This window comes from Drosophila albomicans, chromosome X, assembly GCF_009650485.2.
Source record: "Drosophila albomicans strain 15112-1751.03 chromosome X, ASM965048v2, whole genome shotgun sequence".
NCBI lineage: Eukaryota > Metazoa > Arthropoda > Insecta > Diptera > Drosophilidae > Drosophila > Drosophila albomicans.
Genome location: NC_047627.2, coordinates 22,256,655 through 22,269,762, shown reverse-complemented (window position 1 = coordinate 22,269,762; position 13,108 = coordinate 22,256,655). Strand labels below are relative to the sequence as shown.

At 42.3% G+C, this 13,108-nt stretch overlaps 3 protein-coding genes across 5 annotated transcripts in view; 2 read left to right on the top strand and 1 right to left on the bottom strand.

Moving 5' to 3' along the window:
• Positions 1-250: 250 nt before the first annotated feature.
• Positions 251-3,117, top strand: LOC117572181 (uncharacterized). The gene is made up of 2 exons (XM_034254837.2): positions 251-2,037; positions 2,852-3,117. The coding sequence occupies exons 1-2, from the start codon at positions 364-366 to the stop codon at positions 3,014-3,016; spliced, it is 1,839 nt and encodes a 612-aa protein (XP_034110728.1). The 5' UTR covers positions 251-363; the 3' UTR covers positions 3,017-3,117.
• A 507-nt stretch (positions 3,118-3,624) lies between these two features.
• Positions 3,625-5,819, bottom strand: LOC117572171 (testis-expressed protein 10). Its single transcript, XM_034254824.2, has one exon. It carries the CDS (start codon positions 5,726-5,728, stop codon positions 3,749-3,751), a length of 1,980 nt encoding a protein of 659 aa, XP_034110715.2. The 5' UTR covers positions 5,729-5,819; the 3' UTR covers positions 3,625-3,748.
• A 1,822-nt stretch (positions 5,820-7,641) lies between these two features.
• The window catches only part of LOC117566743 (phospholipid-transporting ATPase ID), a 40,208-nt gene continuing 34,741 nt past the window's right edge, over positions 7,642-13,108 (top strand). For 2 of the 3 annotated variants that reach the window (XM_052001869.1, XM_052001862.1), the window contains exon 1: positions 7,642-8,252. The gene's annotated coding sequence lies outside the window, so the exon portion shown is untranslated. The remainder of the gene's footprint in view (positions 8,253-13,108) is intronic. The other variant, XM_052001866.1, reaches the window with a different exon arrangement.

Genomic DNA, 13,108 nt, shown 5'->3' with positions numbered 1-13,108 from the left:
TATTTTACATTAGAGTTGTTTTAATTTTGGAAGCGCTGAAATGAACTGAATTTTATGCAATTTTCATTCGACATGGGCTTTTCATTATCGATTGAAAGTATGCAATTTGAATTTAGCGCTATTTTTTCATCAGTAGCGCGATAAACTGCGGGTATCGATTTGAGTGCTACATCGCAAAGTATCGTTTTCAATGTGCAACGAGTTGGCAGCTACGCGCAACATATGAGGCCGCTCAACTCGATAAGCCGATAACGATAAATAGCAGCGAGCACGTTGTGTGGCGCATTTTGCAAGAGTTCGGTGTGTTTTTGTTTACAGATCCAAATTGCATTTAATAAAGTTCTGAACCACAAACACGCAACAATGACAAAAACAGCACCGCCGAAAGGCGGACGGAAAAAGCCGGCGACAGCGCGTTACTTTGATGCCGGCGCCGAGCAATCCGCCGATGCCAAACACGTGAAACTAAAACGCAAAACACAACAAAATTTCACTGGCGACTTCATCAAAATGCAAGAGCGCTACAAACTGAAGCAGTCACACAACGAAAAGCGACAACCAGCAAAAGCAGAGAACGACAACAACAAGAAGAAGAAACATCAGTTGCCCCAGGAGCTGCTTGACAAATATTCGCGCGGCGATGCCGTCGAAGCGCGCGGTGTTAAGACCCGTCACTTCAAGGCGCAACAGGAGCGCAAAGAAGTCTATCACACATATGCTAACGAGCAGGCGGCACGCACGGAGCTGTTGCTGCAGGAGACCGCTGGCCAACTGGAAGCGGACGAGGAGGAAACGACAGCCAGCTATCGCCAGTCGGAGATTGCAGCAAACGTTGATCTGCAGTCGGCGTCGAAGCATTTTGAGCTCAAACTCGAACACGGTCCGTACTCGATGCGGTACACGAAGAACGGTCGTCATTTGCTGCTGGGCGGTCGACGTGGTCATGTTGCCGCCTTTGATTGGGTGACCAAGAAACTGCACTGTGAATTCAATGTGATGGAAAGCATCGCGGATGTCCAGTGGCTGCATGTGCCCACCATGTATGCGGTGGCCCAGAAGGAATGGACGTATTTCTACGACAAGAAGGGCACCGAGCTGCACTGCGTCAAGCGCTTGGCGCAAGTCAATCGCCTCGACTTTTTGCCCTATCACTTTCTGCTGGCTGCCGCCAACAATGCCGGCTATTTGTCCTGGCTAGACGTATCGATGGGCCAGCTGGTGGGCAACTTCAATACGAACCTCGGTGATATACGTCTGATGCGTCACAATCCCGCCAACGGTGTGCTGTGTGTGGGCGGCGGCAAAGGTGTCGTGTCCATGTGGTCACCAAAGGTGCGTGAACCGTTGGTCAAGCTGCTGTCGCACACCACAGCGATGACGGCGCTCACGGTGGATCCCAAGGGACTGCATCTGGTTACAGCAGGTCTCGATCGTCAGGTCAAGGTCTGGGACATTCGTCAGTTGGGCGCCGAGCCCTTGGCCGTCTATCGTCTGCGTCTGCCGGCCAACGAGGTGGAGGTTTCGCAACGCGGCATGTTGGCCCTCTCCCAGGGCACGTATCTGGAGAGCTATACGCATGTGATTGGCAGTGGCGGAGGTGGAACGCGTTATAGCCACAATTTACCATATTTACGACAACGTTGCGATGCCTTTGTCCATGGCATGCGTTTTTGTCCCTACGAGGATGTCTTGGGCATTGCCACGGCCAAGGGTTTCCAATCACTGCTCATGCCGGGCGCTGGTGAACCCAACTACGATGCCCTGGAGGACAATCCGTATGAGACAAGCAAACAGCGACGGGAGCATGAAGTTCACGCTCTGCTGGAGAAGATTCCGCCTGAATTGATCACGTTAGATCCGCATGAAATTACGGCGGTGGATGCGCCCACGCTGCAGGAGAAGGTGGATGCCAAGAGGCAACTGTTCCAGCTGAAGCCACCGCGCATCAACATGCAGCCCAGGCACAAGATGAAGGGACGCGGCGGCAGCGCTAAGATGGCGCGCAACAAACAGATCGTCAAGGATCTGCAGCGCAAGGTAAGTGCACACATGGGGGGTATTTATTATCTCTCCGATATCCGTCCGATATCTGTCCGCTAAAGCTGTCGAGCTGTCAATATAAAAGCTCGCTTTATTTTATTTTATTTTCCTGACTAACTGACCGATTTTTAAACGCACAGTGCAAACGGTAAGAGCTAGGAGGCTGAAGAGTTAATAATCTTACTTTAAGTAGTTAACATTTGTTTAAAGAAAACACTGCTTTGTAAAAAGTAGTTCACTGAATTTGATAGTGCAATAAGGCTGGGTTTTCTATCTAAATTCTCATTTAAACTCGCTTAAGTCATGCAGTGTAAATGTTAGGAGCTAGGAAGCTTAAGTTATACACAGCAGAGTTGTCAATGTACATTATTTGATCGTGCAATAAGGCTGGATTTTTCTTTTACATTCCCCATTCAAACTCACTTTAATCATGCTGTGGTAGTAGCTCTTTTTAGTTTAAAAATTCTTTGCTTTGTTAGATTGAAGTAGAATCGTTAACACTTTTATAAAAAATCATACCTTTGTAACAAATAGTGTACCGTAATTGTGCAATAAGGCTGGATTTTTCATGCGGTGAAAACGGTAAGAGTTAGACTGCAATTTGCACTCAGCAGAGTTGTCAATCGTGCTTTAGATTCAGTAAGGATAGGATAAAAGTATAACAAAGCTTTGTATAAAGTATTTGACATTATTTGATCCTGCAATAAGGTTGGATTTTTCTTTTAAATTCCCCTTTCACACTCTAATCATGCTTTACTTTTATTTGTGCTTGTTTCTAATTCCAATTTGTCTGCTCTCTCTTGATCTTTAGGAATTCATTACGGAGCTGCGCAAGACTAAACAGAGCGTTATTGCCGCCCACAAGCAGCAGGACGAAGGCGCAGAAGGAGTCAACAAGAAGAAGCCCAAAGCTGCGCGCTCAGTGCTCGATCGCTTCAAGGCGAAGCCCGTCAAGAAGCAGCAGACGAAAAAGTAGTTTGTTCATTAAATTTATGTATAGTATAAACTCTATTCTATTCCTATATATTTTTTTTTTGTTTTAGTTAAACAATATGAAAATAAAATAAGGAAAAGTAAAAACGTGAAACTAATTTACAAAGCTGTTGAATGTCTCTAGAGGATTGGATTAAGATTGACAAGCTATATAACATAGAATTTTTTTCGTATAGATGGCTTACAACACAATTTGTAGTGTTTTAAGTTCTAGGTTCATAGCCTTAGACTATGGTTGAGCAAGTCTAAGAACTGTAAAGAATCATTTAATGAGTTTTTCCTTATTTTGTGTAAAGATCTCTTTAGTTATTTGAAAATAGTAGCTTAGCTTTTTAAGTTCCTTTATTACGATCAGTTTTTATGCTAGGATTTCAGGCCATAACTTTCAAAGACAACATTTGATTGGAATATTTTATATTAGAATCAGCTTTTTCATATTCTCAGCACTTTAATTAAATACGAGTAGTAAATTAATTCCAATGTTGCTTATCTTGATTTTTGTAGTTTTGGCTATAATTCAGTTCATAAAAAGGCAACTCAGGCGCACAACTTTATCAACTGAATTTGCTAGAAGATCGTCATATCATATACAAAATACAAAGTATTCTGGCATTTCAATTATTTTATTGTTTGTCCCCTCCCACAATTTCCATTCCCCTTGGAAGTTGCGTAGTCTACAATTTACTTAAATGTAATTCTCGATTGCAATCCTCCTCTAATCATAGCTGAGGACACACTTCAGGTAGCTGGCGACTTGTTGCGCGTTCTCCTGCTGCTCCAGCTCCTTCAACACCGCCTCCAATCGTCCAGGTTCGCTGCGCTGTCGCGCATAATAGTACAGATTAACAATGCGCTTTTGCTGCTCAAAATCCTTGTCAACGGCGCCCGTCACCTGCAGCTTGGCCACATTGTAGAGCACCTGAGGCGCCAGCTCGGCGAGTGCGGCTAAGAGAATGCCATTTTGCTGGCGGCACAGCGTGGACATCGCTGTCAACGTGGCATCCGCGACACTCGGCTTGAGCAGCAACTGTGGCAGATAGTTGAGCAGCCGCTCGAACTGAAGTTCGCCGCCGTAGCCTTCGTAGAGCTGCCGGCGTTGAACGATCTCGCCGAGCAGCTGAAGCATGCGAGTGGCGCATCCTTCGCGCGTGGTGAAATGCTGCTCCACATATGCTTCGATGCACAGCTGCATGAGGCCGCCCATTTGATGCGCCTGCAGCTGCAACAGCGCCGCACCGTTATCCAGCAGAAGTGCACGCAATGCGGCCACCAGACGCAGCTGCTCTTCGGGCGACAGCGTTCGCAGTTGCCGCACACATTGCTGCACATAGTGCAAGAGGGATCCGTAGTCATCGTGTTGTTCCGGTTGCGCCAACGGAAAGAAACGACACACAAGTTGGACGAGTCGCAGATTCTGTGGCACGCACAGTTCGCCGCCAGCGGAGGCATGCAACAGCTTGCGACGCTTGCCGGTGGCAGTTTGGGGCATCACTTGTGGCACACGTTGATAGGGAAAGCTGCACTCCTTGAGAAAGTGCCGAAGGAAACTCTGCGCATAACTGTCACGCAGCCATTGGCTGAGCTCATGCGTCGGCTCCAGCTCTAGCTGCTGCTGTTGGGCCGCTTCGTGCTGTTGCACCAGCTGCCACAGCTGCGTCATGATGTCCAGCAGCACATGGAGACTCTCGGCCGCATCCACGCTGAGCAGCAATTGCTCCTTGAGCTGCTGCTCCTTCTCCTTCGTCTGCTGCTGTTGTGGTCGCACCTCCAGCCAGTTGTCCTGCAGCAGCGGCATCAACTGCTGCACATACCCACGCAGCTGCTCATCCGATGTCTGACGTTGTCGCTCGCCCAGCAGCGCATGCAATCCACGTCCATCCACTTTCATCGGCAGCCACACATTGTAATACTGCGCACGCTCTCCATCGTAGTGCTCGACACGTGCTGCTGATGACTGCTTGGCCAGCTCCGGCTGTTGCTCTACCAGCAGCAGCGTGCCAAGGATTTGCTGCAGTCGCTGCAGCACTTTGGTGCGCCACTTCACCGTCGTCTGTTGTCCCTGGGTTAAACGCACGGTGAGCACACGATTCGCCTGCTGTGTGTCGTGACGTGAACGCGATATCATGTCAATAAAGTGTCCAATGATCGTGGCAGCACTGCGCTCGGCCAGTGTGCGTGCGGGCACACGCTGGAGCAGCACATCGAGCAGCAGCAGCGAATCCTCTTGAATCGCCGGCTGCACATGCGTCATCGCACACCGCAGATAGGCGGCAATGATGTGAAAGAACGGCACCATCGCTTGCGTGGGCAGCGCCTCGAGCACCACGTCCAACGTCTTGCAGGATTCGCGACGTACTTCGCGCTCCATGTCCAGTGCACCGGCCGCAATGCCTTGGAAGAGTTCATTCAGATGTCCGATTAGATGCTCCGCCTGTCCCTGTTTGACGGCATCGCGTACATTGCGCAATGCATCGGTGCGAAACTTGAGATTGTGATGCTTTAGTCGCGAAAGTATCTCCTTCAGATTCAATTGCCTTTCGCCGCTGCTGCTGAATTCTTTGAGTTGGCCGCGTATCTCGATTTTGCGCACCTTGAAATCGGTTTTGGTCACATTTAAGCCTTTGGGCAGCTTGGCGCCCTTCAGTTTCACTTTCGCTTTCTCGGCGCGCAAGTTCTTTTTGTGATGTCCACCCATTTTAATTGTGTGATTTGAATTTAACTAATTACTGCTGTCCGTGCTCCACAATTTGAATCAAAACAAACATGTGCTACGACAGTGTGACCAAGTGAGCATGTTACAAAAATATACCGAAATACTCCGTGGTCAGTTGAGCAGCTGGTTACACGTTCAGCTGCATGATTTTTGCTACAGATGGCGCTATTTGAATAGCTAGCTCGATTTGTTGCTACATGCTATTTCTTACAGATGGCGCCACTCATTTTGCTTATTCTAAATTAGAAACTTGGTTAATCCAGGGATATCATTGTTATTATATTTTTGTTGTATTTATGCAAGATCAGCACTACTATGACACATTACCTGATAAGTCCCAAAACTGCGCGTGACTGCTTTTCTTCAACGTTCATGATAAATTTATTGAGAGTTGGTGGAATTTTCCCAAAATTAATAATTAATTTTACTTAATGAAATTTGTATAAGAAATGGCAAAGTCGATAAATTATTTGATTTATTAAGTAGTTGAACCATTACAGCAATAAATTTAAATTGAAATCAAAAACCTTGCACAATCGATTAACCTATCGTGTTATCGCTGTCGTTCACACGATAGCGCTGCCACCTGTACTGCACTTTGCGCGCGCACTTCAAATCACTTGCGTAGCCCACGCAGTTGAATGAGACTTTGGTGCTAATCAGATTTTACGTATCATTGCTAATTGAAAGGTGTGCCCGCGTTTGATGTGACACGACCTTGAAAGACAATGCCAATTACCTAAATGCTATCCTGCTGTTTTAACCACATCCTGTGAGCGTGCTAATTGTTGGCACAAAACAATTTATGGCCGTTTTTTGTTTTGTCAATCAATTAATCAGGGCGTGTGTGTGCTTTCATTTTATAATACACATTGCTTAAATGCAATTAGTTTAAAACGCTGCCTAAATATCAGACGCTTAGAGATTATAGGAAAAGTTGTGTGACTACAAGGTCAACCAGTTGACCGGGTTCAAAGTATTTTTTGCAATGTGGATGCTACTCGTTTTAACTAACACTTAACTAATTATATCTCGCCCACAGCGTGTAAATTTCGCAGTAGCGCATTCCGGGGCATAAATTAATATCAGTTTGTAGTTATTTAGTTGTGCAATTATTGAGCACAACAAAAAAATGTTCTATGCTAATGTCTTAGTAATGTCAAGTTAAGTGCACATATGAATAGTGCAATAGGCTAGCGAGAAGACAGACAGCTGACTGCTCATTTTTGTGGATTGTCATTTATATTCGGTGATTCCGCGATGTGGTTCGATCGATGCATTTTTGATCCAAATGCCAAAACGATTTTCAATATTTGAACAGCCAAGTAATTGAGCTCTTGTGGCTTTTGAGTGTTAAATAATGAACCCCAGCGGCCAGGGCTGTCAACCAGCTGGACGATTTCACACCGCCTGCGCAACGCTCGCCAATCAGCGACAACATTAAGAGCCCCCGGGACAACAATAGAAACAATGCACATGCATCAAGGACGCATCAAAAATATGAAAACTTTTTCTAAAATTTCAATTGTTGTTTTTGTTTTTTTATTTTCTTTTGTTTTTATTTTAAGTTTTTTCGAAGGTTTCGCCGGCGCGCGTGGGTGCGGTAATTTAAGTGATAACGTTTAACGACACGTCAGACGATTGACAGAGAGTTGCACAAATTCGCGCCCCATCCGACCAAAACAAACAAAACGCTCAAGAAATTAAAACAACACACAGCAAGAACAAAAACAATCATTCACACACACTCACACACACACTTGTGTCGCATCGGATGGCAACTCTGCTTAGTTCACTTCGTTTTTGGCGCGTTCTCCACTCGTGTGGCATTCGTCTCCAATGTGCCGTCGCCGTCGTTGTCGTCGCTTTGCCTAGCCTGGGACAATTCGCCGCTTCAGTTGTAATCGAAGTTTGAACCTGCGCGGTCGTGCTTTTTTTTTTGCCGCCTGGCTGCGCTTTAGCTGCTGCCCAAAAAAAGTAAAACACAAACACAAGAAAACGACAAAAACAAAGTAAAATTATTCAATTCGTAATTAGTAAAAAACCAAACAATTTGCAAAGACGCTTTTACTTTACTGTTGCGTGTCTTTCGTTTTCTTTTGTGTGTTAGTTGAGAAACTTGAAACATTTTTGTTTGTGTGCGCTGATCAAAGTTTTTAAGAAAATGTGCCAGCAGAACTTGCGAACAACAATAATAACAATTTGCCAAATTATTTTGTAATCCACCAACAATAACAATAGCAGACAGTTTGCCGGCCAGCAGCAGCAGCAGCAGCAATAAAAACAAACGCCAGCAGCAACAATAACACATACAAGCAAACGTAACAACGCATGCAACAGCTGCAGAGAAGCAGAACAACAACAGTTATAAGAATACTACGAACGAGAAGAAGAAGAAAGCTTAAAAGCCGGCACGTCTGCGTCGGCGTTGTAAGCTCAGCTTCAAACTACAAGCTCACCAACACAAACGTATTTGCTGCTGTGTGTGACCGAATGTAAAACGCAGGTAAGCTTTGCTTTATGCTCAGAGAGTGGGAGAAGAAGTGAGACAAACAGAGAGTAATGGCATTATCATTTGCATTGTCAACAGTTGGTCGCAATGAGCTTTTCACAGTGTGTCAGTATGTGTGTGTGTGTGTGCTGCATCGCGGCATTTCCGCTGTTGTTTTTTTCTTAGCCAAAAAACTGCAGGCGATTTGTTATTGTTGTTGTCGGTGCTTGACCCACAATAATTAATTAACAACATGATGGTCTAGTCTAGTTATTTTTGTTTCAGTTGAAGTTTAGTGTCAAGTCATCCTTGTTGTGGCGCCCATAAATACAACTGTGTCATTGACTTGTGGGCCAGCCACAAAGCTCTCTGTTGCAAGTCAGATCCAATCTATAATTGCGCATTATACTTGACACATGTGTTAGCTACCTTTAGCTGACTCTATCACTTGCCACATCTTTGCTTTTTACCATTTTTAATTTTTCACTTCTCAGTTTTTTTTTGTTGTTGTGTTATAAATCATCAATGAAGCGTTTTTTTTTGTTGTTTTTGCCCTGCGATCTTTGCCATGTGCTTTGAGCTTTGAGTTCCGTTTAACACTGGAAAATTGGAAAGTTGCAGTTCAGATTTTGAGAGTTGAATACTTTGACCCTGCGAAAGTATTTAGGCGCCCATTGAGCGTGCACTGAGAGAGTTGAACTTGCCTACAAATTGAGGTTGTAGTTAGTTATTGTATTTATGGATAATCTCATATATTTTCATGTAGCAATGCAAATTATTATATCTTAAATTTTTAACATCTACACATTAAATCTTGCATAACATCTTGCAAATATGAAATTTTGCATTATTACAAATTCAAATTTTTTCAAAAAAGCTCAGAGCTAATTTTTATTTTTTAATTTTATAAATAAAGAATATAGTTTTCATTTATCTGCGATTTCTTTGTTTCAAAATCGTCAAATATTTATTGCTATTGTTATTCAAAATTGCAATCGGTAAAAATTCTAGTGAAAATCAATTCAAGCTAATTGCAAGTATTTCGAAATTTTTGTGCAGTGTCGCTGTGACATTTTGAGCCACGCGCTTGACGTCTGTTTTGCTCTTGCAACTTTCTTGAATTTGTTTTTTTTGCCTTTTTTTATTCTTTTTCTTTTTATTTTGTCGGTCGTTTATTATCGACGACGATCTTGGCAGCGACAATTCCGAAACCAGAAAAAAGAGTGCGACTTTGAGCCAAGTTCGACACCAAATGATGTCATTTTTTTGTTGTTTTGTCTTGGGGGCACTTGAAAAGAACCTAAAATTCTGATGAACGGCAAGATCACAACAATAATAGCAATAATAATAATAATAAAAATAATAGCTAAAATAATTATTGTCAGTCGCATTTTCTCCCGCTGAGCTTCGTCTTTTTATCTTTCTCTTCTTTCATTCATTTTCAGCGAGTTCTGCTTTTATTTTTTTGTTGTTTTTTTTTTTTTTTTAATTTTATCAGTTAACCTTTGACTTTATGTTTTGCTAATTTAAGTTTAGTAATTACTTGGATACACACCGAAGCGTACACATTTTCACGGTATCAACAAACAAAGGCAGATAAAGTCAGTTGCGATAGCACGAGAGTCAACCTCATTTCAGATGAAGATACAGATAATTAGATAGATACCAAAAAAAAAAAAAAAATCAAGCACTTATCTCAGCTTAACTCAGCTCTTATTTCCAGCTGGATAAATTGATGCATAGTTGATTGTTTTCAATTAGAATGCGATTTGCATATATTATTATTATTATGTATTTCTTTTAATTGTTGCGTCGTCACATATTATTATTATGTGTGTTTTTAATAGAATGTTTCGAATTTGCATTTATTCAGCATATTATTTTACGTTGCCAGTTCCAAAGAAACTAGTTGAACGAATTAAAGCTTTCAGAAGCAACGAGCATTGCAATTTGGTGCTTTTGTTTAGAAACAATCTCGCAATTCTTGAGAATTTTAGAGGCGAGCTATCAATGTTTTATGGACACTGCATAAACAGTGAAGCTTTGCTAAAGTGTATTAAATTAGATTGTGTTTTATCAAAATGGAATGTTATTTTAATTTTAATTAAAAGCATATTAAAATGGAAAATTCAAAAGTTTCTTTTCGATTATTTTAAATTAAAAACGGAAAAGTAATATTTCGCTTTCAATTTATATAAACAAATTAGTGTGGTATTAATTTTAAAATATACCAATTTAATATACCACAAAAATACTACAAGTATACCATATTCTATATTCGGTATATTGATTTAGCACTACCTTCAAAATATACCATAGAGTGCAAAATATACCAGATTGTAAGTAGGGTCGGAGATGCTTCCTTTTGCCTGTTACACACATTTCTTGGAGGTACATATTGATAATACACTTCTACCCTAAGGGCAGCGGGTATAAAAATGATGCTGGTTTGTCATAGTGCAGTTTTACTGTAGCTTTGGCGTGCAGCAGCACTGAACTGAAATTTTTAAGACTATGTACAAATATCAAATTTCCGAAATCTGCAATTCTTTCATATATACTTATTTTGAGCAAATATGTAGAATGGAATTTTCTGTAGTAGCGTTAGACGTGGGCGTAATTGGTTGCTCTTCTAGTTCGTATTTTGTTGTTGTTGTTTTCTTCAATTATGTTTGCGATCGTTGTTAGCGTTTTATTACTCAACGCAAAACACTGTTCTGTTACCTAGAACAAAGATAAGGCATTCAACAGATACAAGCTACAAATTCTTCTTAGATTGCAATAGCAAAAAGATAAAAAGAAAAAAAAAACAACAACTGAAACAAATTATAAAACTCGATTTTCACAGTTAAATTTAACTGTGTTTTCATATAAATTACCAAGAAATTCTGTTTAACTCGTAGCCAAAAGGTCAGCGCAAAAAAAAAAATGTATAGAATGTTTGACTATAATAAATATTTGCAGAGCACTCACAGTGGGGAGAAAGAGACTAAAAAAGTATTTCTACATGAGGGAGTGCATTTTTATCTAAAGACACACATTGTGGTATGCAAACGAGTTGCGATGAGTCAGAAATGTGTGACAAAGTTGCAATCACTTCTTGATTGAACTATTTTGTAGAACTAGAGACGCAATAAATCAGAAAATGCTACTAAAACGATTTCCATGGTAATGAACGGCTAAATTAGCAGCAAGCCTGGATTTAAATCGAGAATAGAATAGTTCGAGTTTGGACATTTGCTTTTAATCGAAAGTCAATCAGCTGCAGAAACTCACAACACACGTTCAACTTGTTATTAATGGGAATCGAAGTAGTTGAACAGACGCCAGACGGCGATGAGAAAGAAGTATTACGTATGAATTGCAATCAAATGGATCCATTTGATATGCTATCTAATTGTTAGCGGTTATTTGTGCACTCGAAATTGTGCATTGATTGACAGCAGCCAAGAAAGTGGCAAACAGAACATGAACTACTTGCAACTAGTGTAAATTTCCCCCTTTTTTTTTGAAGTGAAAGCATGGAAAGTGAATTGAACAATCGCAAAAACCCCGAACTCAGGAGTTTTGCGCCGCAGACAGAAGGACAATGCCTGACCATCGTGTTTCGGTCAGTGTCAACCCAAGTCGACCAATGTCGTGGCCGACGGGCAAAAAAAAAAAGTAGTACACACAATAAAAAAGAAAAAAAATCGAACAACTGTCAAAAGGTTGGAACATTTGCTGCATTAACTGCTGCCCCCAAATGGGCGGCACCTCGTTCTTGGCCAAACTAGCGAGTGCTCCCCCTTTTCACCGCTAACCCGCGGTCGCTCACACTCTCACTCTCGCTCTCTCTCTGTCTCTCTTTGCTTGTCGCGGAGCTGAGCTGAGCTGAGCTGACGAGTGGTCAGTTATTATTACAGTTATTGCGTCTACCCCTGACGTCCTGACGTCCGGCTCGCGTCTGGTGCTGTCCCAAGTCATGGCGTGTCCGCTCTGAATGTGTGTTTTTGTGCTCCTAATGGCTCATGCGCGACTAAATGCTTTGCTGTTTGACTAGTCGACCAAACTGACTGACTGCCTCACAGACTGACTGCCTCACTATCCATATATCCGACTTGTGATTGCCTCACTAACCTTCCTGCCCGAATATTCGACTGCCTTAGAGGCTGACTGACTCACTCAATGGCTGACTGACCAACTGACCGACTGCTTATTATCTGTATATTCCATTTTGACAGACAATTTTTCTGATTTTCCAGAGTCAGAGACTAACTATATATCCGACCTCTGATTGCCTCACTAAGCTACCGCCCGAATATTTGACTGCCTCAGACCGATTGCCTTACTATCCGACTGTCTCACTATCTTTTTATTCTATTTTGACTGACTGACTATATTTCTGATTGCCTAAAAGTCAGACTAACTGCCCGACTGCATCACTAGCTGTATACCCGACTTCACTGTGTTTCTGATTGCCTCACTAACGAATATTTGACTGCTGACTGACTGACCGACTGTCTTGCTGTCTGATCAATTGCCTCACTATCTGTATATCCTTTTTTGACAGACTATTTTTCTGCTTGCTTTGGAGTTAGATTTACTAGCTGACAGACTCACTGACGGTGACCGCAATATCTATATAGCCGACCTCTGATTACCTCACCAACCTACTGCTCGAATATTTGACTGACTCACTAACAAACTGACCGACTGCCTTACTGATGAACTGACTGCCTTACTAACTCTATATCCTATTTAGACTGCTCTTAAAGTCTGACTAACTTCCCGACTGCTTCAATAGCTATACATCTGACATCACTATCTTTCTGATTGTCTCACCAACCAACCAATGTTTGACTGCCTTATAGTCTGATTGACCGACTTTC

Bases quoted from the DNA above. Each gene is read 5' to 3' on its own strand.
- LOC117572181 (XM_034254837.2), top strand. From the start codon at position 364: ATGACAAAAACAGCACCGCCGAAAGGCGGACGGAAAAAGCCGGCGACA. The intron at 2,038-2,851 runs GTAAGTGCACAC...CTTGATCTTTAG, and splicing joins TCAAGGATCTGCAGCGCAAG to GAATTCATTACGGAGCTGCG.
- LOC117572171 (XM_034254824.2), bottom strand. From the start codon at position 5,728: ATGGGTGGACATCACAAAAAGAACTTGCGCGCCGAGAAAGCGAAAGTG.